Source organism: Pagrus pagrus (assembly GCF_965226575.1).
Source record: "Pagrus pagrus genome assembly, chromosome: 5".
In the NCBI taxonomy this organism is placed as follows: Eukaryota; Metazoa; Chordata; class Actinopteri; order Spariformes; family Sparidae; genus Pagrus; species Pagrus pagrus.
The window spans coordinates 26,698,423-26,720,055 of NC_140189.1; the positions used below are offsets into that span (position 1 = coordinate 26,698,423).

At 44.2% G+C, this 21,633-nt stretch overlaps 2 protein-coding genes across 2 annotated transcripts; one reads left to right on the forward strand and one right to left on the reverse strand.

The window, feature by feature from the left end:
• Window positions 1-41: 41 nt before the first annotated feature.
• Window positions 42-13,911, reverse strand: LOC311257204 (uncharacterized protein). The gene is made up of 4 exons (XM_084352694.1): window positions 12,994-13,911; window positions 5,142-5,361; window positions 4,125-4,370; window positions 42-3,948 (listed from the first exon to the last, which is right to left on the reverse strand). Exons 1-4 carry the CDS (start codon window positions 13,264-13,266, stop codon window positions 1,436-1,438), a joined length of 3,252 nt encoding a protein of 1,083 aa, XP_084208820.1. The 5' UTR covers window positions 13,267-13,911; the 3' UTR covers window positions 42-1,435.
• Window positions 13,912-17,212: 3,301 nt separating this feature from the next.
• map1lc3cl (microtubule-associated protein 1 light chain 3 gamma, like) lies at window positions 17,213-18,685 on the forward strand. Its single transcript, XM_084353009.1, has 4 exons — window positions 17,213-17,400; window positions 17,501-17,556; window positions 17,655-17,761; window positions 17,871-18,685. The coding sequence occupies exons 1-4, from the start codon at window positions 17,343-17,345 to the stop codon at window positions 18,058-18,060; spliced, it is 411 nt and encodes a 136-aa protein (XP_084209135.1). The 5' UTR covers window positions 17,213-17,342; the 3' UTR covers window positions 18,061-18,685.
• The last annotated feature ends 2,948 nt before the right edge of the window (window positions 18,686-21,633 follow it).

The following is a 21,633-nucleotide window of genomic DNA, read 5'->3' on the forward strand; positions in this document are numbered from 1 at the left end:
TATAAAATTATACAATGTAGGTATTAAAGGCACAGCACACGTTTAGTCATAAGTTTCTTTTATTAATCGTAAGCCATGAGAAGCCACATTTTGTCTCAAATATCTCATCAATATCTTAATCATTTAATATTTATTTGAAAGTCCTGAGCACAATATCAAGTTAAAGAGTATTTGCTTGGTTTTGGTCATTATCTGGCCAATATGATTGTACTTTAGAGGCAATATTGCCCATAAACAAAGAGGAATATCACATTCTCACAATAGCTATAATCACTGAACAAGTCACAGAGCAGCATGCAGAAGGGGAGTGTACACATACACATTCATACTCATGGTTACAGGAGGATTCAACCATTATATAATGAAACTGCTTCTAGCTTGAGTTCATATTCATTGTCTTTAAATCAGGCTGCTTTCAGCCACAAATGGACCCCAGAATAGTGTCCCTGTCGACATGTAAAATACTTTGAAACAGCATTCACACTATGAAAAACCTCACTGAAACCCACACTAATGAAGTTATTGAGTGGTTTGTAGTTATTTGCAGCTCCTCAAAGGAATTACTCATCCCATAAATGAAGCTGTCACCTATGTTTTTGTCACTGACATTTCTCTGTGGGCCATGCTGCATCCTACAGTACCCTCAGTTACTAATGTAGGCTGCACAATGTCAGTCAGGAAAGTCTTTGGGAGACACAGTGCAATCGTGTGGCTACAAAGCACTGATTATGCTTCAGAACCCGTTGGGGAGAAATTTCATGTACATTTTGGGCTTAAAAAAGTGTTAATGTCTTTAAAAATGTACAAAAACATCACTAGAATGAAGAACACAAGCCAAAAATAAAATTAGTAGTTAACAGGCTTTATGTGCCTGAGAGGAACTTCCATCAAATTGGTAGTGGATGAAAGGACTGTCAGAGCTTATGGCCAGTAATATCAAACCAGTGTATCTGTCTAATCAATCACACATCTTTGAAGTTTGAAAACGAAAAATGATGGCACTTCCGTTAACATGAATTATAATGGTGCGTTCCATTTAATCTGGTCAGAAGTCAATTGGAACGCACCCTGAAGTCGTATTTCTGTCTCAGAAAGTCGGACGCAACTCACCAGCCATGACCTCAAAAATCTGCTCCACACATCAGCAGCAGTGAAAGCACATAGTACTGTCCATCTTCTATCTGTGGACTTGGGTGTTTATATACGCAAAATACCTCGTAATGCATTGTTATCAACTGTTACTGCGAACAATGGCTAACCTGACTTGAACTGGTTTTCTAACTTGTACTGGAATGCTGTCAACTCCCGTCATTCCCAGCTCCGGCTTCCCACTCCCGAGTGAAATGGAACGTACCATAATACCAACTATCACTGGTGTTTTGAGCATAACACATGGAAAATACTTTTAGTCTGGTGGTCTTTTATTGTACAAGTGTCACTTCTTGGATGGCTTCCGTTTGAGACTCAGGGACCTCATGGAGCCAAACACTCGCCTTCCCAAGTCCCTCAGTGATCGAGAGCGCTGGAGGGGCATCCGTGGAGGAGGGGATGGAGAAAAAGAAGGGGAGGAGAGAGGGGAGAGGGAATGGCAGCTGCCCTCCAGGCTCTGAGAACGAGAGAGGTTAAAGAGGCTAGCGGTGGAGGACAGCCGTTTGTCTTCCTCCTTTGCTCTCAGCAGTCTGACCCCTTCCTCTTTGCTGATGTACATGCCACCTTGCCCCACGTCTAATGAGGAGACCCAGTGTGCCCGCTTTGAGGGCTCCTCGCTGTTGTTACGAGGCACCAGCAAGCCTTGGGACTCACTCCTGAATAACGCCCTTCTGGAAAGCCTGAGGCTGGAGCTGCGTCTCTCCCCTTCTTCCTTGCCCCTCTTCTTTGAGAAGACGGGAGAGTTCTCTACTTTTGGTTTCTTGTCATTGCTGCTGGATGAAGACTTCAACCTTCGATGCTCCCTCCTCCAGCTTCCAATGCTGTTCCTCCTCCAACCGTAGCCATACTCGGCTCTGTCCATCTCCTCCCTTTCATTTTCAGACTCTTTTCCCCAGAAGCGTCCTTCAAAGCCCCTCCATCGTTTGTTGGTCTTCCTGGGTGTCTGGGATTCTGATCGATCCTGTTCCTCACCCCAATCTGAGCCATAGTCTTCTCTCTTGGCGTAGCTGCTTACTGTGGCTGCCCTTACCAACTTGTGAGAGGCGTGCTTTCCTCTGTAAAGCCCCTCCCCCTCTGCCCTCTTCCATCCCCCATTTCCACCCCCACTTTGCCGAAGTGATCCACCCCTTGGTTGGATGCCACCATGCTCCAAAGGAGAGCTCCTTGTAGTGGTGCGGGGCAGGGAGCATTGGAAGGGGGCATCCCGTCGAAAAACAGAGAGTGGGGTGGCACCCAGAGGGGACGGCTGGAGAGGTCGAGGAGGGGAACGGCCCCTGGGGGTGGGGCGGGAGGCAGGGGAGGAGGCCGTAGAGGAAGGAAGGTCAGATGGGGAAGGGATCTGCTGGTAGTGGCAGTGTGAGGAGTAGTGGGGAGAAGGAATGTGGATGGACTGATAGGGGTGTATGGGGCTGCTGGAGTGTGAGAGAGGAGGGGTGAGGCTGGACTGAGACTGTGGAGAATGGGTGACACTGAGAGACAACTGTATTGGTCTCTGGGGATTCAGATCGGTCAGTCGAGTATAGTCATGTGACTGATCAGTCGGGGCTGTCAGGTGAGTTTTAGTATGACCCCTCACCTCGCCTGCACTATCTGTCTGGAAGCAGTCAATATCCAGCTCCACACCTTGTTCCATCAGTCCGACCACAACAGACCTAGAGAGGCCGGAGAGGCGGGAGATCTCCCCTACCATTGGGGAATCTTCGCTTAACTTCGGACTGGAGCTGGACTCTTGGATCAGGCTGCTGCGCTGAGACCCAGGAGCTGATCCACAGTTTGTACCAAACACTGATGGTCCAGCCTCAGGTGGAGCACCACTGCTCCAGTCTAATGAGCGACAGAAGGCAGATGACCCAAATCCTGGACTGGGTCCAGACCCTGAGGTGACCTCCAGGGAACTGCGGTGGCTCAGGCTTGTTGGACATGTTGAAATGCGAGGGCGAGTCCTAAGTGCTGGGGTGGGTGTAGCAGCGGAGAGGGATGTAGCAGAAGCCGTGGAAGCTGGAGCAAAGTCGCTCCTCAAAGCGCCACAACTGGCATTTTTGGGATTGTCCACTAAACCCTGGCTAGAGTTTAACCCAGGAGTCAGATTCAAGTTGAGGTTGAGATGCAGATTTATGTTCAAGTCCTCTCCGGTGGCTGAAGGAAGGTTCCCCAGGTTGATCGAATTCCGAGTGGCTTTTTTCCCGGTAGTGCTGAGGCTGACTCTGGCGGAGTTTCCCAGCAGTGACTTGCAGGGAGTGACACTAAGTGCACTGCGGCTTTCAAAGGCAGAAAGGGACTGGGTGGAACCATGACTTTTGCCTGGGGTACAAAGGCCTCTGCGCGTGACTGGACCAGGTGTGGCAGCTGAAGTGAGATCGGAGGTGGATGAGGTCACTCGACTGTGGTACTGGCGTGCCAGTCGAGAGATGTACTGCTCGAGCTGGGTGAAGGAAGCCGGGGTGAGGGGCTGTTGAGGCTGGACAGGAAAAAGTGGATCAGCGTTGGACTCTTGGTCATCTAGTTGGGGTCCTTCAGGGCTCGGAGAGGCTGAGTGCTCCTGGCTCTGGGAGGTGAAGAGGGGGCTCTGGAGGGCAACAGCATGCAGCGGGCTGGGGTAGGGGTACACCTCTTTGGTCCGACGGGACACCAGGTCTGTGCAGTAGCGAGGGTCCAGCTGGGGTTTTTGATGGAGGGAGGAGGGCGAAGAAGAGGAAGTTGGCTCAAGAAGCGGGAGGAGGGAAGTTATCAGAGATTCACCGAGTCCTGAGCAGAGGTCAGACAGAAAGCTCAGACCAGTTGCTTCAAGGTCACTTTGGACTAGAAGAGACAAGAGAAGAATAATTTCAGACAAAACAGTTTTAAGATTATCATTACCTAAATATATATTCATCTGCACTGATGTTTATAGTTAGGACACTGCTTTGAACCAGCTTTATCCGACTGCTGCAAAATTCATATTTACAGGGATTTACATGACATGGATCTCGGCTCACCTGACACTGGTGTCCCTTCTGTTGGTTCACCATCTTCCTGTCTGTTCTGCAGTGCAGGCTGCTGCTGCTGCTGCTGCTGCTGCACTGCACCTTCTGACCACAGGATGTCAGTGTGGTCAGCCGACAGAGGAACCTGCTCCCACAGCTTCAGGGGTCTGGCTGGTGGCGCCGATCCTCCCTGAACAGCATCACTGGACACAGAGTAGCAAGAGTCCGAGAGAGAGCTCCCGCTCACTGAATAGAAACCTTGACAAGAGGGGGAAAGAAATTCAGTGTGACCATGTGTCTTATGCTCGCATTTAAGTGACAGTATCCAACGTTTTTCTCTTTTTACAAGATGAACCAAAACACTGACAAAGAGGAAGACAATTAGAAAAATATCAAACTGAATTTAATTCTCTAAATTAAAAATAAACCAGGTTTGAATTTGAATCAAACACTAATACTAAGCCTACTAAAACCATAAAGTGCTTCATTGCATATTATTATGGTTTTTCAAAAAGTGTTACACTTATAGGAGCTCTGAAAGTATCACAACAATTTAAATTAAAAAAATAAGATTAAGAATAATATAAGGTTGAGCTGTGAACTTCAAACCTAAAAAATCTGTATAATGTCTTTCAGGTTTTTAGGTTTCAGTTAAACTATTTAATAAGTTTTTAGATCACCTGTACAAGAAAGTAAAGAAATGTATAAAAGAAGGTGTGCATGAGTGCATAGCAGGGAGAGGAATGTCTGAGTTGGGTGTAGAAAGAAAAACCAGAGTTACAACGTGACTGGATAAGAGTTTGGCAACAAAGGCTGAAAGGTTGACAGTGAGAGAAAAATGAACGAGTCAGAGCCAAGTCACACAGTGCAGGTAAACAAAAGTAAAAGAGTACGGTTAATGTTTGATGGGCCTTCTCAAACACAAGGTGAGCTGTAGTTTTATCAGAAGGTGACAAACTGTGTTGGTCACTGTTCAGGTCAGCGCTGTGACCGCTCAACACAAGTGTTTAGGTGTGTGTGTGTGTTTACCTGAACTAGGTCGGGAGTCACTGTCCAGATGGACTGTACCACCGGGGTCTGGTGTTGGGGGAGAGAGCAGGTCAGACGGGGCGTCCCAGGACAGAGTAGACCAGCGTGAGTTACTCCCCCTGCCAGATGACGAGTGGACCGTGCCATCCCCTGAATTGCTGCCACAGTCCTCTGGGCTGCTCTGACAGTGTGATACCACTATATCTGACGGGGACGGAGCCTGAAGACAAAACATGTGACAGGTTAGACCTGAGCAATGTTGACTAAATCAAATATTACATCATCTGTGACCAAAATATCAAAATACTGTAACGAGCAGGCAACTCAACAATGCTTAGTCAATGTCATGATTTTTTTGGTCATTCAGATTGAAAATGTGCGCAAAACCCCAAATAAAAGTCATGGAAGTTAATCCACCAGGAGTCAATGGATGGCCAGAGAAGGATTAAGGCAGTGGCGGTGTTTATCCTCTCCCCCTCACATACAACTACCTCTTACAATGTGACCAAAATTACAAACTAAACCATCTCCATGACAACTGCCCAATTACTCCTGGTCAGGACATCAAGTAAACAGACCTAAGCTTGATTCTCTTCTCTCAACGTAGTATGATGCTTGTAAGAAATGCTATGCTTTCTTTTCTAACCTTATCTTCTCTATTTTATTATTGTACATTATTTAATTACTCGCACATCTTGCCCAGAACATTTATTTGGACAACAGAAACACGATAAGACTCAGTGATCCCACTATGATTCCACCAGCAGTCAATAAGCCGGTATATTGATTTATTGCCAACAGTCTATGGTGGTCTGTGCACTTACATAATAGAGCATTTTTTTTTAAATCGCAACTGAAGAACTGGAAGATTTAATCATATCTTTTATTTAAAAGAAAGCACCATTGAAACAATGTAATAAAGTCCCTCATTCAAACTCTTTCTTAAGCAAATGAGTCACAAAAGTAGTACTATATATTATATATGACATTATTAGATTGGTAGTGATGCAACAATTATTTAAAGCTGTTGTAAGTGATATATTTTTAATGAAATAAGTGTAAAATAGCTTTATATTCCACACTGTAATCACATGTCTCTCCTCCTGCTCATGCAGTAAAAGAGAAAGGACATTTTCTGGGTTCCCTGTCCACCTTATTCAATCAGGACAGAGAACTCCACAAAGAGGCGGTCCTGTCTGTTCGTGAACACATTGCTAACTGCAAAATGGACATGAAGTTAGCTAAAATGACGACAGCACTTACAGCACCTTTACTTTAAATGAAACCATGTGAGAAGTTTGTCTCACTAACAACTCAAACAATAGGGCCCAAATGAAAAGACAAGGGTTAGGGTTAAAATAAACAGCTGAAAAAAACTTAACATATAATTAAATGACAATAGAGCTCTTCTAGCTTAATCAAAATTTCCAGGAGCCCAGAGATCCCCAAAAAGATGTTATTTGAAACTTTTTTAAGCTGAAAACTTCACTGTGGCTTTTAAGTATTAGCGTGGACCTTGTCTGAAGTGAGTGCACAAGCTTGACACCGTGTTATGGGTGTAATTAACATCTTCCTGGGATTCTACCAGACAAGGTCCATGGAGACATTTCATGTTTTTCTTTTGGTCCCCTTCAGTTGTTTATAAGAAGGCTGCAACGCTGTTTCGCTGTGAAGCTCCAGAAATGTTTTGTGGACTATGAAACTTCCCCTGACTTTCCATCGGCTTGGTGGTGAGTAAATGATGAATTCATTTTCGTTTTTGGGTGAACTTATCCTTTAATCGTTAACAAAAAATGTTCTTTGTAGGTTAGTAATCATATCCTTTTAATGTAAAATCTGAATCTGCAAAGTACCTCATTACTAACTATAATTATATTCTAGTAGAGATAGAAACTACTTGAAGTGTAAGTACCTTAAAATTGTACTTGGGTAACGTATTTAATTACTTTCCACCACTGACAATGAGGTCATGGATTTAACCCCACAGCTCCTTGGCGCTACATGCCTTCAAGCAGACACAGTAAGATGTGTGTGAAAAGACACATAGGGTTGTACATCCATGATATCATTTACCAGAAACTCGCTCCGATGTCATGACGTCACACCGCTTACCGGAATGAGGCCCACACACACACACACACACACAACAGCCACAATAGCAATCGCCCCGTCAAGTTAGCAAAGTGCCTCCATTTCCTAGATTAGTAAGAGCTTGGTCGAGTGAGCCCCCTCCTCCAATTATCATCCAAATCCCCAACCCACCCCTCCAGGACGGCAGCCAAGAGGAGCCCGCTGCATTAGACTGATCGAGCCCAGACAACAGAAACACTGTGAGTGGCACTGATCAATCCTCTTGTTACTGAGGAAACAATACAGGTAGTGAGTCACTGCTGGGGCGACAGGAGGGAGAGGAGTGGAGGTGGGGGGTTCAGAGGATAATGGGAGAAGACAGATGACGTAACAAAGAGAAGCCGGAGAGGGGGGAGAGGAAGGAAGAGAGAGGGGGGAAAGAGTTTCAGACTTTGACCTGTCTTAGGCTTATCTCCTCTCTCCTTCTGCTCACTCCTGTCCCCTGTTTTTTCTTTTCTTTGCCTCCCAGTGAATCCACAGTGAGTCGTGGCTGAGTGGGTGACCAGAAAACGAGTGAGTGAGAGGGACAAAAAAAGAGACAGAGACTGAGAAATAAGAGAGTGAGTCACCGAGTGAGTGAAGGCGGTGAAGGGAGGGTGAGGCGGGGAGGGGATGGGGGGGTGGGGGGCTGTGCGAGTGGTTGCCGGGCGAGAGAGAAGGGCATCCTGAAGGACCCCCACCTCCCCCACACCCCTGACAAATAATCCCCCTCCCCTCCCACACTTCTATAATATCCTTCGAGCCAGCCGCCCCGTACTCACCATAGCTACAGCTGCTCGCTCTCTAACTCTCGCTCGCCTCGCCTCCCACACAGAACCACAACAGCACAACAGGCCCGGCGAAATATTTAACTCATCCTCAGCCTGAACACACACAATCCAGTCTGACTCTCGCTCACATACGTTCTGTTGTCTGCTCTGCTGCTAAATCCCACTCACTAAAAGGTCCTCAACTTAAGTTTTTTGCCATGAATCAACCCTTCATGTCTCTTTTTCTTACACAAACCTCCACTCCTCCATGTTATAATGCAGTGCACATAACAGGATATAATGTTACACAGAGACCAGTGCATGATCAAATCATAGTGGGTGGGGGTCTGCCCAGGGAGCTCTGTAATACGATATTCCTTCATGAGAGGGGAGCAGCCCCTCTGGAACAATATGAGGACAATGTATGGGTCGATTGGATGATAATGCTGCAGTGATCGCAGCTGTAAGTGCATTATGTCATTACAGCGGTTGCCATGTTGAGACAGAATAATTTGGTCAAACAGTGTAGGACGGAGCGAGCGTTTGCCGAGTATTTATTGTTTCATGCATTATTAATGCGGTATTGAAATTTAAAGACAGCCCACGCTGTGCATCTTCATCCTCGAAGAGCGACAGGAGGCATGTGCTCGAGCTTTTCTCAAACATCCAGGTGAATCTTTCATAAAAAAGTATCAGCGTTGCATACTGAGCTCAGAAAGATCCCGAGGCCAAGAACCAGAGACAAAAGCAGTCTCACTCCACAAGTCAGGGTAATGGCTCTCCATGTAAGATGATGCCCTCCGATGCTAAACCTAATTTCAAGACAGGCTGCCTCCAATGAGAGCACACACAGCAATGCAGACGGTATACAGACACATGCACACACTGCTTATTATGCCTGCAAATGCAATTCTTGTATTATTAATTCGCCGGCTGATTATTTTCCCGTAGAGCTGCAACCATTAGTCAGTTGAAAGGAAATTAGTTGCCAACTATTTTGACAATCTATTCATCGTTTTTTCTTGCAGAAATGGTAGACATGGTTCCAGCTTCTTAAATGTAAATATTTGCTGCTTTTCTTTGGCATTTGTGTTAACAAAAAAGAAGACTCTTTGGATTTTGGACTTAAGACTTAACTTTTGTCACATTTATGAAAATAGGACCCTTTAATGAAAGCTGATCCAGAAATCAAGCAGCAAATCCAAACACAGGCAGGAGCAAATCCACAAGAAACCAAAGGGAGACACAAAACTAAATAAGGTACAAACGGAAGATGCACAGGGAACACTGGCAGGAACATGAGGAACACTGGAGACACGGGATGTAAGGAGAAGAAGCAAAACAGACGAACTGAAGAGTGAGGGAATAACACAGTGTACAACATAACGGTGGTGAAGGCTGGTTGGAGGGGCCCACTGGGGATTTTTGCCTTGGGCCCAGACAGACTAGAATCGCCACTTCTTGTCTTCGACATGCTTCCTTCAGCGAGGAGCATTTTATCTTCAAACACTGAATAGTGGCCATCATGACTTCACCAGTTCGGCCTTGACACCCATTCTGAAAACTGTGAAAAGACTCAAATGTTGCAGAGAGAGAACTCCAAGTTTTCTTCTAGTTTGTACATTACATGCAGAAGACTTCATCTGGAAATCAAAGCCGGTGCTATTTGCATTCCCAAAACTGAATTATTAATGCTATTCAAACATATTTATGCAAATTAAATGTCTTTTCTTTCCACGAAGAGTACTGAAGAAGCATTGATTTGGATTTTGTAAAAACCTGCGAGCTTCACGAACGCATCACATGGTTGAAAAGATAAAAAGAGTGATTTTAAATTGCATTGTTCCGCCACAGATGACACCGCGCAGCCATCATAATCCCGACCTGCCTAATATGGATTTGCAGTGATAACCTCCTCTGCCCTCTCTCTGCTATTACAGAGAGAAAAAGGTGAATCACATTTCGAGAGTTTAATTCCAAAATAAAAAATAAAAAAAGGCTGGTGTAGAGCGCATTATGTTATGAGTCATCTAATCCTCGGCTGACAAAATAGTTATATTTTCTAAAAGCAGAGCAGGCTGTGTGTGTGTTTTAAAGAGTAAACAGTAATGAATTTCAAGTAAAATGAATACTATGAGTTTGGGGATGAAACCTTTACAGTAAGCCTAACTTCTCCACTTTTATGGTGGTAAATAAACAGCAGGTGCTCCATCTACTCTCTCCTCCTTGTTCTCTCTCCAGATGCTGCAGTGTTAAAGTAGTTTTTTTGCAACAAGAACAATTTGTCTCCACTTATGCTTGAGCTGGGAAATATGTCAATATTATATCATTATAGTGATATGAGACTATATGTCGCCTCAGATTGTGGATGTAGTTCTATCATGATATGGCATAAGTGTTGTCTTTTCCTGGTTTTAAAGGCTGAATTACAGTAAAATGATGCAACTTTCTGAAATGACCACTTGTTCTAATACTTGTCTTCACCCACGTAGTCATTTTATCCACATTACTGATTTTATCATTAGTGAAAGTACCAATAGTCATCGCTACAATATTGTCGCAATATCAATATCCAAGTATTTGGTCAAAAATATTATGATATTTGATTTTGTCACTCGTTTATAAAGTGCTTTTTGGGGAGATCACAAAACTGTTCATGTAAAAAATGTGTCGCAATATAGCCCAAAAACTGTACAATATTATTTTAAAAAGGTGCCATTTGTAAAAATGTAGCTGCTGCTAGCTAGTTAGCTCAGTTAGCTGTGAAGCTAGCAGTCCAGAAAACTGAGGAAGTTTGGTGATGACTCCCCTCGTACAGCAAAAATACTGTGATATTTTTTAGTCATTCCTACAATATTGTCACAATATCTAGGTATTTGGTCAAATAGTGAACCCGCTAGCACAGGAGCTTTGGATAGGGATGGGCCGTGGCTAGCTGGTTAGCATGCTAAACATGCTTTGTAACATAATACAAAGACTTTATAACATCAAAACTTCACATTCTGTTGACTTTAGAGAAGTCATAAATCTTTTCAACCAAAAATGTGTACATATTGCACCTTTAAAAGCCACATCGTATGCTGTGTGTGAGTGCTGTTGAATGTGGACCCGGGCGGAGGGCAGAGGGCCAGCCCGCTCCGCCACACTGACAGCTCCCTTCAGAGGTGAGAATGAGCAATGCTGCCCGACCTCTCCACAGGAAATCTCAGCACCACGGGAGGAAGAAGATACAGAGGAGACGTACGTAGGTGGGCGGTGAGGAAGACAGCACATTGTGAGCCACACTTCCATGCAGATGGGACTGTAATTTCTGTCCCTGCGCTGATAAAAACAGATTTCGTTGTGTGTTTTCCTCTCTTCGGTCTGTGCAGCCGATATAAAGGGATTTGATTTATTATTGTTTCGTCGAGCAAACACACCGCTCTGCAAAAGGTGACCTCAGCTGCAGCCCGATTTAGACTCAACATGTATCAATGTGCCGCAGGCTGCTGACTAACACGGCTCATTAGTATCAAGCACACACACGTTTACAGTGAAACAACACCCTGAACACAACGTGAATCTGTACTGTAAAACCCTGGAAACAATCTACACTTAACAGACTGACACACACGGCACCACTCCCTGTGCAAACCCTTTAAAGTTTAGGTTCACGGAAAAAAGTCAGTCATGTATTTTTGATGATGTTTTGGTCTTAAAGAGCATTTTCATTGCTCTAAAGAGGATCATTTAATTAAAAACAGGCTGTTTATGTGGTGGAAATGGTGCCCTATGATTAAAAAAATGCTCTCTGGTTTGTCCTGAAGATTATTTTCTGTAATAATTGACGTCCAAGTGTCTTGAAATTGCTTCTCTTGTCCAACCAGCAGTCCAAACCCAAAATATATTCAGTTTACAAATCACAAAAGACAGAAAAAGGCAGCAAATCCTCACATTTAAGAAGTTCTCACTGGGGCATGTCTGACAATCTTGCTTGATAACCGACATATACGATTAATTCCTTATACATATGGGTACTGATTATATTTCTGTCAATCCTCTGATGGTCACTCTTCAGCTCTACTCGTCCCCGCTGCTCTTCAGATTCACTATTCTCTTGCCACTGCCCATCTGAGATTAATTAATGTGTACGTCCCTCGTTTTCTAATCATAAAATCCTGCTGGGTGCACTCACAGTCGCTTCCTTTCATCCTCTTCCTTCTCTACATGTTGATGTCTTCGCGGGTTCACATTTAGTTCATGTTCAGGAATAATGGGCCGGACCACCTGCAGCCTCGGTGTCCAGGCCCCGGGGTGGGATCTGTTCACATCATGTTCTCTTGTATTACATGTCACATTCCCCACATTCCCAACACAAAAAGACCTGCGTGTGCATTTCAGGGAAAGCTTGGGAAGTGGGTTACTTTATATGTGGGTGTGTTTGAAGAGATGACACATCCTAACCTCTCAGGATTTCACAATAAACGGTCGAAACTGCACTTCCGTGGAGGGAGACTGCCACCACATTGTGATCTGAATGCAAACCTGGTGCCAAAGTGACCTTTACAGCTGATGAGCTGAGAAATGCAGCAGTGTCTGGTTGCAGGCTGCTGTGTTAATACCTCCACCTGGTTTTATCCTGTATCCCACCACATCCTCCTCTCTAACCTTGAGGCAGGGCACAGAGCCAGGCGGACAGACTGCTGGTCCTGGTACCCTGACCTCTATGACATTTGCTCCATGTCACACACACACACACACAGACACACACACACACTGCTGCTGTGTAAAATGATCGGTCTGCATGCTTGGATGGTCTCTGGCACCACCTCACTCTGTTGGGTGTTGAGCTCTCGGCACAGCCATGCGCCGCCAGGCAGGCAGCGATAAAATCTGTCTACTGAGCCGCAGAGGGACTGGCTTGTTGGCAGATCACCATCATCCCCGCATTCATATTTAATAATCTCGTCATGTAGAAATCCGGGCTGACTGACCTGTTGCCTGCGGGATGTCGCAGAGCCATCCGAGGCGGCGCTCTCCGGGGTTCCGCTCCCCTCCTCCTCCTCCTCCTCCTCCTCCTCCGCAGCCCGTGGAGCCTCCTCGGCGGTGGCTCGGTCCTCCAGCGCTGCGTCCACCATCCCCAGGTGTTTGCACCTGAGCACCTCAAGCTCCAGCACCCCGGCCAGCGTCGCTTTGAGGCGCTCTCCGATGCGGACGCGCTCGGTGCCCGACCAGAGCGAGTTCACGCAGCTGCGGCGGCCGGCCATCCTCCTCTCGGGGGTGCCGGCGGGCGGAACCGGGGCGCACCGCTGACCGCGCCGCTCAGTCGCCGTGCAGTGAGTGGATGAGAGGAACGAACGGGCTAGGCTCCCGCTCCAGGTAGAGCAACACGGGTCCGGACGAGCGATAGCAACATAGCAGCCCTGTGAATTAACGCAATAAAGCAGATATAATCCTCACCATCTCTAACGTGCCATGCAGCCTAGAGCGACGCGCACGCAGCCCTGCGGACTGGCACAAGACTAGAATTAATGAATCCAGCGGCACAACGAAGGAGCGTCAACTGGCCATGCCTCAGATTAACCCGGGTTTAATTTCCTGTTGACACCGTCCCTTTTTTTTTTCTTTTTTTTTTAAAATGTCACTCAGAGGCTCCCCGGTCCGGTGGAGTCGCCATGGTGCCGCGCTCCGTACGCTGCGTCCCCAACGAGACAATGCAACAGACGGGCAGAGGGTGATAGCGTTACATGTGGGAGCAGGCAGCGGAGAGGAGGGGGAGGAGCCTCTGCACCAGCGCTGCACTCTGATTGGTCCGGGAAGTTTTTCGAAACCAACGACTGTCCAACTTGCACAGTTGAAGATGTCAGAGGACAAATAGTCACATTCCCACAGTGTTCCCACAGAGCTGCTGAGGTCATGAGGTGACATCATCCTGCTCTGTGGTGCGCTTTAATCCTCAGCGGTGTCATTGTGTTTGTCAGTGGTCACCAGGGAAACCAACTTCTGTGCAGGAAGAGGCCTTTTTCCAGGTGTAAAATCATAAAAATCATTAAAGGCTGGATTCCAGTTAGCTGCCTTAGTTTCAGGGTCCTGATACTGTGGCATGATGGTTCCCTGTCACAGTGTCACGGCTCACTGGGAACCTCACATAGAACGGAGACATTATTAAAAAAGGCACACTGTGTAGTTTTGGAGAAGAAATTCAAACTCAGAATTTTAATATTTACAATATGAATGAGGTAATAACACAAACTTTTCCATAAGTGAATAAACAAGCTGATCTCAGAGGAAAATAAGGTCCAGAACTCTGTTTGAAGCTGGAAAGGTGGCAGGGTCCGCCACATATAAAGAAAACAAACAGTATGAAATTGTGTTGTCCTGTAACGACAGTTTGTTTAGGCATAACAAAACCAATCAATGAAGATCTTTCTCTTCTGATTAAAAACTACATAGTGCACCTTTAATGTCATTAGCTTATCTTGCTATGACAGTGCTCAAACACGGGACCCAAACGCAAAACACACCAGCAGGCAGGTCACTAAAAGAGAGCGAGCTTTAATGAAGAAAGCTGAAATCCAAAATCACAAACACAAAAGCTAAACAAAGTACAACCAAAAAAGCAAAGTACAAACCAGGAACACATGACAGGAAGATGAGACAGGGAGACACAAGAACACAAGGACAGGACAGATGGACGGACAAGGAGTGAGGGAACAACACGGACATAAATACAAACTAAACTGATGAGGGGACGAGGTGCAGGTGGACACTGGAAACAGGGCAGTGGTAGTGAGACTGATGTGAGACAGGTGTGGGGAAACAATCAGACTGAGGAGCACAGGAACACAGGAGGGCAACAGACCACTGGGAACAGAAAGTAACTGCAAGACCCCAGAGGATATAACTACAAAATAAAACCAAACCAAAAAACCTAAAATGTGAAATAAAAAGTCTATTTCTAATATTTCAAAACAAGTCCCCATCTACGCCAGATGTTCAGGAGAACGCTGTGACACTGTTCTGTGTTTTGTGGGCTGTGAAACCTCACCTGACTTTCCATCAGCATGGGGCTGAGTATATAACGATTAAATGTTCATTTTTGGCAGAACTTGTCCTTTAATCTCATTCATGAGGGACTGGTGTCAAAATCTTTGTGATCTCAAACAAAACTGTAAATCAAATCATCACAAGCTACTAAAACTATGGTGTCTGTATTACTTCAGTGGCAACTTGTCGAGGAAAGGTGACACACAGAGAGGATGGCATCTGGACAGAAAGTGGGTCAGTAGGAGACCCAACAGCTCACGTTTTGCCTGAAGCCTTTTAACAGGTGAATCCAGCATTCGTCTGCATTGTAACAAGATTCAGATTCTTCTTAAATTAATAGAAGATCTCAGTAGGCCTATTATTAATCAATCTGCAGACTACTTCACCAAAGCTTTCTCTTATTTTGGTGGAAATAAATGTGGTGGTGATGTATTTATATTGTTTAAGATATGAATATCAAAAGTCCACCAGTTTAAAAAAAACAAACCCAAACAGTATATAGTCTTAAATCTGATTATTCAGGTATTATTCAGGTTTGACAGGTGCAGTGCACTTTGCTCTAGTGCCACCTTTCAGCCAGCAGAGGGTGATCTTCACCCACAACACAGCAACAAGTTGGACCCAATCATTTCACCACAGACAGGCTGGTGGCTCCAGAAGTACAACCTGAGTGTAGGAGCTCCTTGCAGTTTTACATAAAGTACATGTACACAGGGTCACTAGTTTATTGGAAGTGGAGAGGACAACATTTAAGATCACAGCAACATAATACAGGAGAAACTTCAGCCTCCAAAGGGAGCACGAAGTTGAATCAACATCTCTCAGAGACAATACCACAGATCACACAAATGAACATGAAAAATGTACATCCACAATCCATAACAACTGAGCAAACTTCATCTGAAAAGCTTAATCGACTAATCATAAAGTGTCCCAGTGTGACAGTGAGCCCGGACCCTGAAAACTGAGACAGCTAAATGAAATTCAGTCATCGTTAATCTTTTTATTTACAAATGTTTTCCTACTGTGACATGTCAAAATGTCCTCTACAAACACAGCTCATCAGTACGTACTGCGTTGTGCTCTGTGCTGTGTATGTGTCAATAGTGATTCAGGGAATAACAGTAAACAAAACAGAGAAACAAGAAACCGCATGTGAGAAAAATTAATGATAATCACATCATATTTACAGAAGGCTGGAGATAAAGCAGTGAAACTATTTTAAATAAAGCAAACACTAACCCCACTTCAAAAAACATGAACTATTCCTTTATTAAGTGCATGCCTCTGACAACTTGTTAGATTACAAAGAAAATAGCTTCATATCCTACGGTGGCCCTGAGGCTCAAAACACAACATTTCAGAAAACACAACAACAATTGAAATTCGTTGTGTTTTGACCTTCGGGGCCACCGTACATTTCCATGAGACAGGGGTTTTCTGCACTTCAAGTGGCTGAGCAAATGAAGCATATGAAATAATCAATAAAGTTACTATGAATTAACATTCCTGAGCTGATGATCTATGGAGTGTGAACTAATCACATGTAGTCACGGTAACTTGATGAAGGTGACGAGAATGACCGATACACACTGCATTAAATCCTCATCCGTCATGAGTTAAGCTTGACTTAAGTTCATGATTTGTACGCTTGTCATGAAGTGTGACCCTCAGGACTGAAGCCTCCAACTCACGTTACTATTGATCATGACCATCGCTGCTGAAACAAGAGTGAAACCTGATAAACAGCTGTTAATGTGGCCAGCATGGCGATCAGACAGCGAGGTCGAAGGTCAGGGGTTAACAAAATGTGTTTGTGTCGGTCGAATTCAGTCGAGTCTCATGATAAAGTTGGCACCGTGTTTGGGTCCCTGTTTGTCCGGATCATCATGTGTTGTTTGTGCTCTGCCCTCATTACACTCCTCATGTTTGCACCTCTCTGTGTGAGTGTGTACGTGACAGCAGCACCATGATCACAAGTAGATGTGAGAATGCCCTGTTAGATAACCAGTATGTGTGAATCTGGTCTGAACTCCACACACACACACACACACACTGACACACAGGCCACCAGGACGAGCAGTGTGTGTCTTTGTTTGTTGCTGACACACTTATGGACTCCTCCCTTCTCTGTTCCCTATAAAACAGCAGCGGTGGGAGCAGCTCGTCGGGGTTTGCTGACTTCCACCCGAGGGGACTTCACCGTCAGCCTGGGCAAGACCGACCACACCGGCACCATCACCGCCTCCGTCACCGCTGGTCTCTGCAAACCGCCCCGAGCAACAAACAAGCAAGCATGGCTCCCTTTGAGAAATCCATGGAGATGATGCCCTTCAAGCAGAGGAAATGCCTCGGTGAGTCACATTTTTTAGGTGATTCTTTAAAGTCTGCATCTGCTTGTGTTGAAAAAGTGTAGATGCTGGTTTTCAGAGTGTTTCCTTCATTTCTTTTTAGAAACAAGAAAAGATGAAGTGTGCAGCATTCGGTCTAAATTCCCCAACAAATTGCCTGTAAGTTGCTTTTCAATCAAATACGATGCATTTGATCGCCAGTGCTCTTGATGTTGTGTGTAATGGAGGCTGATCCCTGGTGTGTTTTTTGTGCTCAGGTGATTGTTGAACGTTACATGCGTGAAAAGACTCTCCCCCTGCTGGACAAAACAAAGTTCCTGGTCCCCTTCGAGCTCACCTTGGGCCAGTTCCTGTGCCTGCTCAGGTACATTTCTCACAGCTTTTCTCGCCGGCTTGTTTTTTCTTCTCCCTTCTCTCCACTATCTCCTCCAAGCTGTCAGATTCACCCTCACCCACCTTTGTCTTCCTTCTAGAAACAAGATCGACTTGGACTCCACCCAGGCTCTGTTCCTCCTGGTGTCAGAGAAGAGCATGTCCTGCATGTCATCCAGCATGAGGGAGGTTTATTCCCAATACAGAGACACTGACGGCTTCCTCTACATCACCTACGCCTCGCAAGAGATGTTCGGAGCACCTCGACCGGCAGCCAGGCCGCCCTGCTGAGCCAGAAGCAGATAAAATGAACTGAACTCTGGACCAAGAGGTCAAACTGAGCCAAGCCCAGACTGTTTTTATCCATTTTTTTTTCAGCCCCAAACTGCATATCAGCCTACCTCATGAAGCTTTCTGGATTTTTAAACAAAGCAAATCCTTTCAATTCTCCTCTGAAGAGTCACCCTGATGATGTCTTTGTTTTAAACTGATTGATGAGTATTTTCTGTTGCTCCAAAATCAGAAAGCAAACATCCAAATTATGATTTTATCGGCCTGTTGCGTGTCTTGACAGGTCAAAAATACCCACATTTGCCCTTCAGTTACCTCAGAAATGTTGAGCTTCGATGCAAACAAACCTGTTATCACATCGCTGTAATGCCAGTTCAGTGTCAAACCACCAAAACGGGGTCAACGTCTCACTGGTAATCAGACTCCTTACGAGCACTTATCTCCCCTTCCTCCTCTCCTTTCTTTTGATTGATTGCCTCTTCATCCTCGTCTTCCCTTTTTAAAATGTGAAATTGTGACTCTTGAGGCACTCAATGAAAACACAGATGTCAATTTAATGAATGCTGCTCTGATTTGTTCTGTATCCAGCTGTCGCTGTACCAAAATAAATCTTTTGTCCATGTCATTTTAATTTACTGACTTTGTGTGATTTTTGAGGTTTACAACGGTTATTTAACGTTACAATATGATGCACATTTGTTCCTACTTACACGACTTTAAAATGGCTGCAGCTTTCTCTTGCTGCTTGAAAAAATAGTCCTTTTGTGTGCTTAAGTGTGATGTTTTCAGGTAACAGCTGTTTGAATGTCGGATGTTTTGAGGTCATTGAATGGAGATTGAACGGGTTACAAGTTTTATCTTTCATGTTGAAAAACTTAAAGGGGCACTGTGTAGATTTGGAGAAGAAATTCAAACTCAGAATTTTAATATTTACAATATGAATGAGGTAATAATACAAACTCAGAAATATTCATCCTTTCCATGACTGAACAAACAAGCTGTTCAGAGGACAATTAGGTCCCCAGAACACTGTTTGAAGCTGCAAAGGTGGCAGGGTCCGCCACATATAAACCAAGTAAAGCAGTATGAAACTGTGTTCTTTAAGGTCAGTTTGTTTATTTTGTTTATTCAGTCATGAAAACAAAGACAGTTTGTTCATTTAGCTTGTTCAGGCATGAAAAAGACTACATACTGTGCCTTTAAAAATAGACATTATTCGTAACCTTTAAGCGCTTTCTGGGTTGGTTACAGATTTACTCTATTAACTTTAATTGCAGCCGAGCGTATGTTAGTCTCTAAATCCAGTGTACAGGTGCCTCATTCCTCACCTGCCTCTCAGAAGCGGCACTCCCTCCACATGACCGTGTTATATAAGCCCGACCCAGTCAACTATCAGCAGGGGTCAGTGTGTCAGAGGGCCGGAGGGATTATTTTTAGATTCACAGTCAGAGAGGACAAATGTGACCCAAAAACACAGAGACAGGGGGGTTGGAGAAAGAGTAAAAGGAGTGACGGGAATCCAGATGAAGAAAAACAGAAGCAGAAAAACAAGGAAAGAAGCTCTCTGTAAACAGTGGAAGAAGAGGGGGAGTCAGAGAGGACGACAGGAAAAAGGAAACAGTGTATAGGAGAGATATACAGTGAGGGGGAGAGAGCCAGCTATCTAAACACAGTGTACAGAAACACAGTCATACCTCCGCTCACTTCACGCCACCGTGGCCATTCCAGCGGCTCTCTGTCAGTATGTTATCGTACCAGAACAAGAGGAGTCCTGAAGCTTCTGCAAGCTGTAAATTACCTGTTGTGACCACAGACGAGTTCAGTCTGCAACGCTCTTTACATAAACTGCTCCTCAATTAGGCCTCGAGAATGATGCTGTGAATATGAATCATGTTGTCAAGTGGAGTGAAGTGGAGTAAATCACATGTTCCTACACGGAAAAATTATCATTTTGACTGAACTGTTGTGCATCTGTCTACTTTTCCTGTTTCATTTCAGTCAAGGCACCACAACTCAGGAAATTTCAACCATAGTAATATTGAAATGCTGGAGAGCATATGACGTGGAGTTTTTAACCCTTAAAGGAAAAGTTCACCCACAAATTAATATTCAGTCATTATCTACTCACCCCGATCCTGATGGAAATTTAGTTCAAGTTCAAGTTCAAGTTACTTTATTAGTACCCAGAGGTAGATTTTGTTTGCAGTAGTCCTCATACACACATATGGGAAAAACATAGAGGCACATATCACACATCATCCAACTTAGGACAGTGGAAATTAAAAAATTGGCAAATTAAAAAGTTCTTACAGGTTCAGATCATACTAAGATATTGAAGTGAACTAAAATACTAATAGTAAAAAGAAAATAAAACAAAAAGTATCAGTAAAAATTGTAGTCCACAAAACATTTCTGGAGCTTCACAGCAAAACAGCATTGCAGCATTCTCCTCCTTCGCAGCTCCAGTGAAGATCTGAGCTTTAAAGATGATGTAAATAACCTCTGTTCAAATCAATCTGGGATCTCAGGGCGTCCGGAGACTGGGATTACGCTGGACGAGTTGTTTCTTTCAGTTGTTTATTTACTTATTTTAAAAAAATCCCTATATCTACTTCACTTGTTTAGGAGAATGCTGCAACACTGTTTGGCTGTGAGGCTCCAGAAATGTTTTGTGGACCACAAAACTTCATTTTTTGGGAGGGTGAACTTGTCCATCTGAATGTAAAGTATCAAGTGTCTGTTACTCAGACACTTGATACTTTACATTTTCGTGGGAAACGAGAAAAATGCATTTCTTTTTTTGAATGTATGGCAGAACTAAGTTGGGCAAATAATTTCAGAAACCTCTTTTTATCTGTCTGGTTGGAGTATTAGAAAATATTTTGATTGTCGTCTGTTTCTTTTCTGTAATCTGTATGTTTTTATTTTTGTTAATTTTATGGATTTATAATCTATGTATCTGATTTTGTTTTTTTAATTTCTTATTATGATACCTTTAAAGCTGTTACTCTATGCATTTTACCCTTAAGAGATGCTCAGGACTGCTTAAGGAGCCTTGGATTTTTCTGTAATTTTCCTATTTTTTGCAAAAAATACTGGATAATTTTATCTCTTGAGGCCTCAAAAAGCCTTCAAATGAAAGCATCCAAGAAGGAAAATAACTCTTGGTTACAACTCACATCCATAATGAGGACATAATCTGTGGTGAAGGATGGACAGTGTTCACAGTGAGCAGCAGTGCTGTACTGTAGCTGCAGCAGAGACATAGGAAAAGACACGACTACGCAAACCAAACACATTATCTGTAATAACTAATCAGGACACAAGAGAGCGCCTCTGGGCTTTATCAGGGCTGAAATCTGCTGCCACTGTGATAAAAAAAAAAAAAGAAACCAGCTGGTGAACATCATGTGTACCTGATGCTGACTGATAATCTAGTGAGTCAGTGTGCTGAATCTCAATCAGTCTGTTCTGAGCTGACGCATGACATGAGTCTAACGTGATAATGAGGACTTGTGCTCTGATTCAGGGCGTCAAAAAAACTGGAAGACCAGGTTTTGGTACCAGGCTGAT

Bases quoted from the DNA above. Each gene is read 5' to 3' on its own strand.
- map1lc3cl (XM_084353009.1), top strand. From the start codon at position 17,343: ATGGCTCCCTTTGAGAAATCCATGGAGATGATGCCCTTCAAGCAGAGG. The intron at 17,401-17,500 runs GTGAGTCACATT...ATTTCTTTTTAG, and splicing joins CAAGCAGAGGAAATGCCTCG to AAACAAGAAAAGATGAAGTG. The intron at 17,762-17,870 runs GTACATTTCTCA...TCTTCCTTCTAG, and splicing joins CAGTTCCTGTGCCTGCTCAG to AAACAAGATCGACTTGGACT.
- LOC311257204 (XM_084352694.1), bottom strand. From the start codon at position 13,266: ATGGCCGGCCGCCGCAGCTGCGTGAACTCGCTCTGGTCGGGCACCGAG. The intron at 5,362-12,993 runs GTCAGTCAGCCC...TTTTGTCTTCAG, and splicing joins CGACATCCCGCAGGCAACAG to GCTCCGTCCCCGTCAGATAT. The intron at 3,949-4,124 runs GTGAGCCGAGAT...TGTCTCTTCTAG, and splicing joins AGAAGGGACACCAGTGTCAG to TCCAAAGTGACCTTGAAGCA.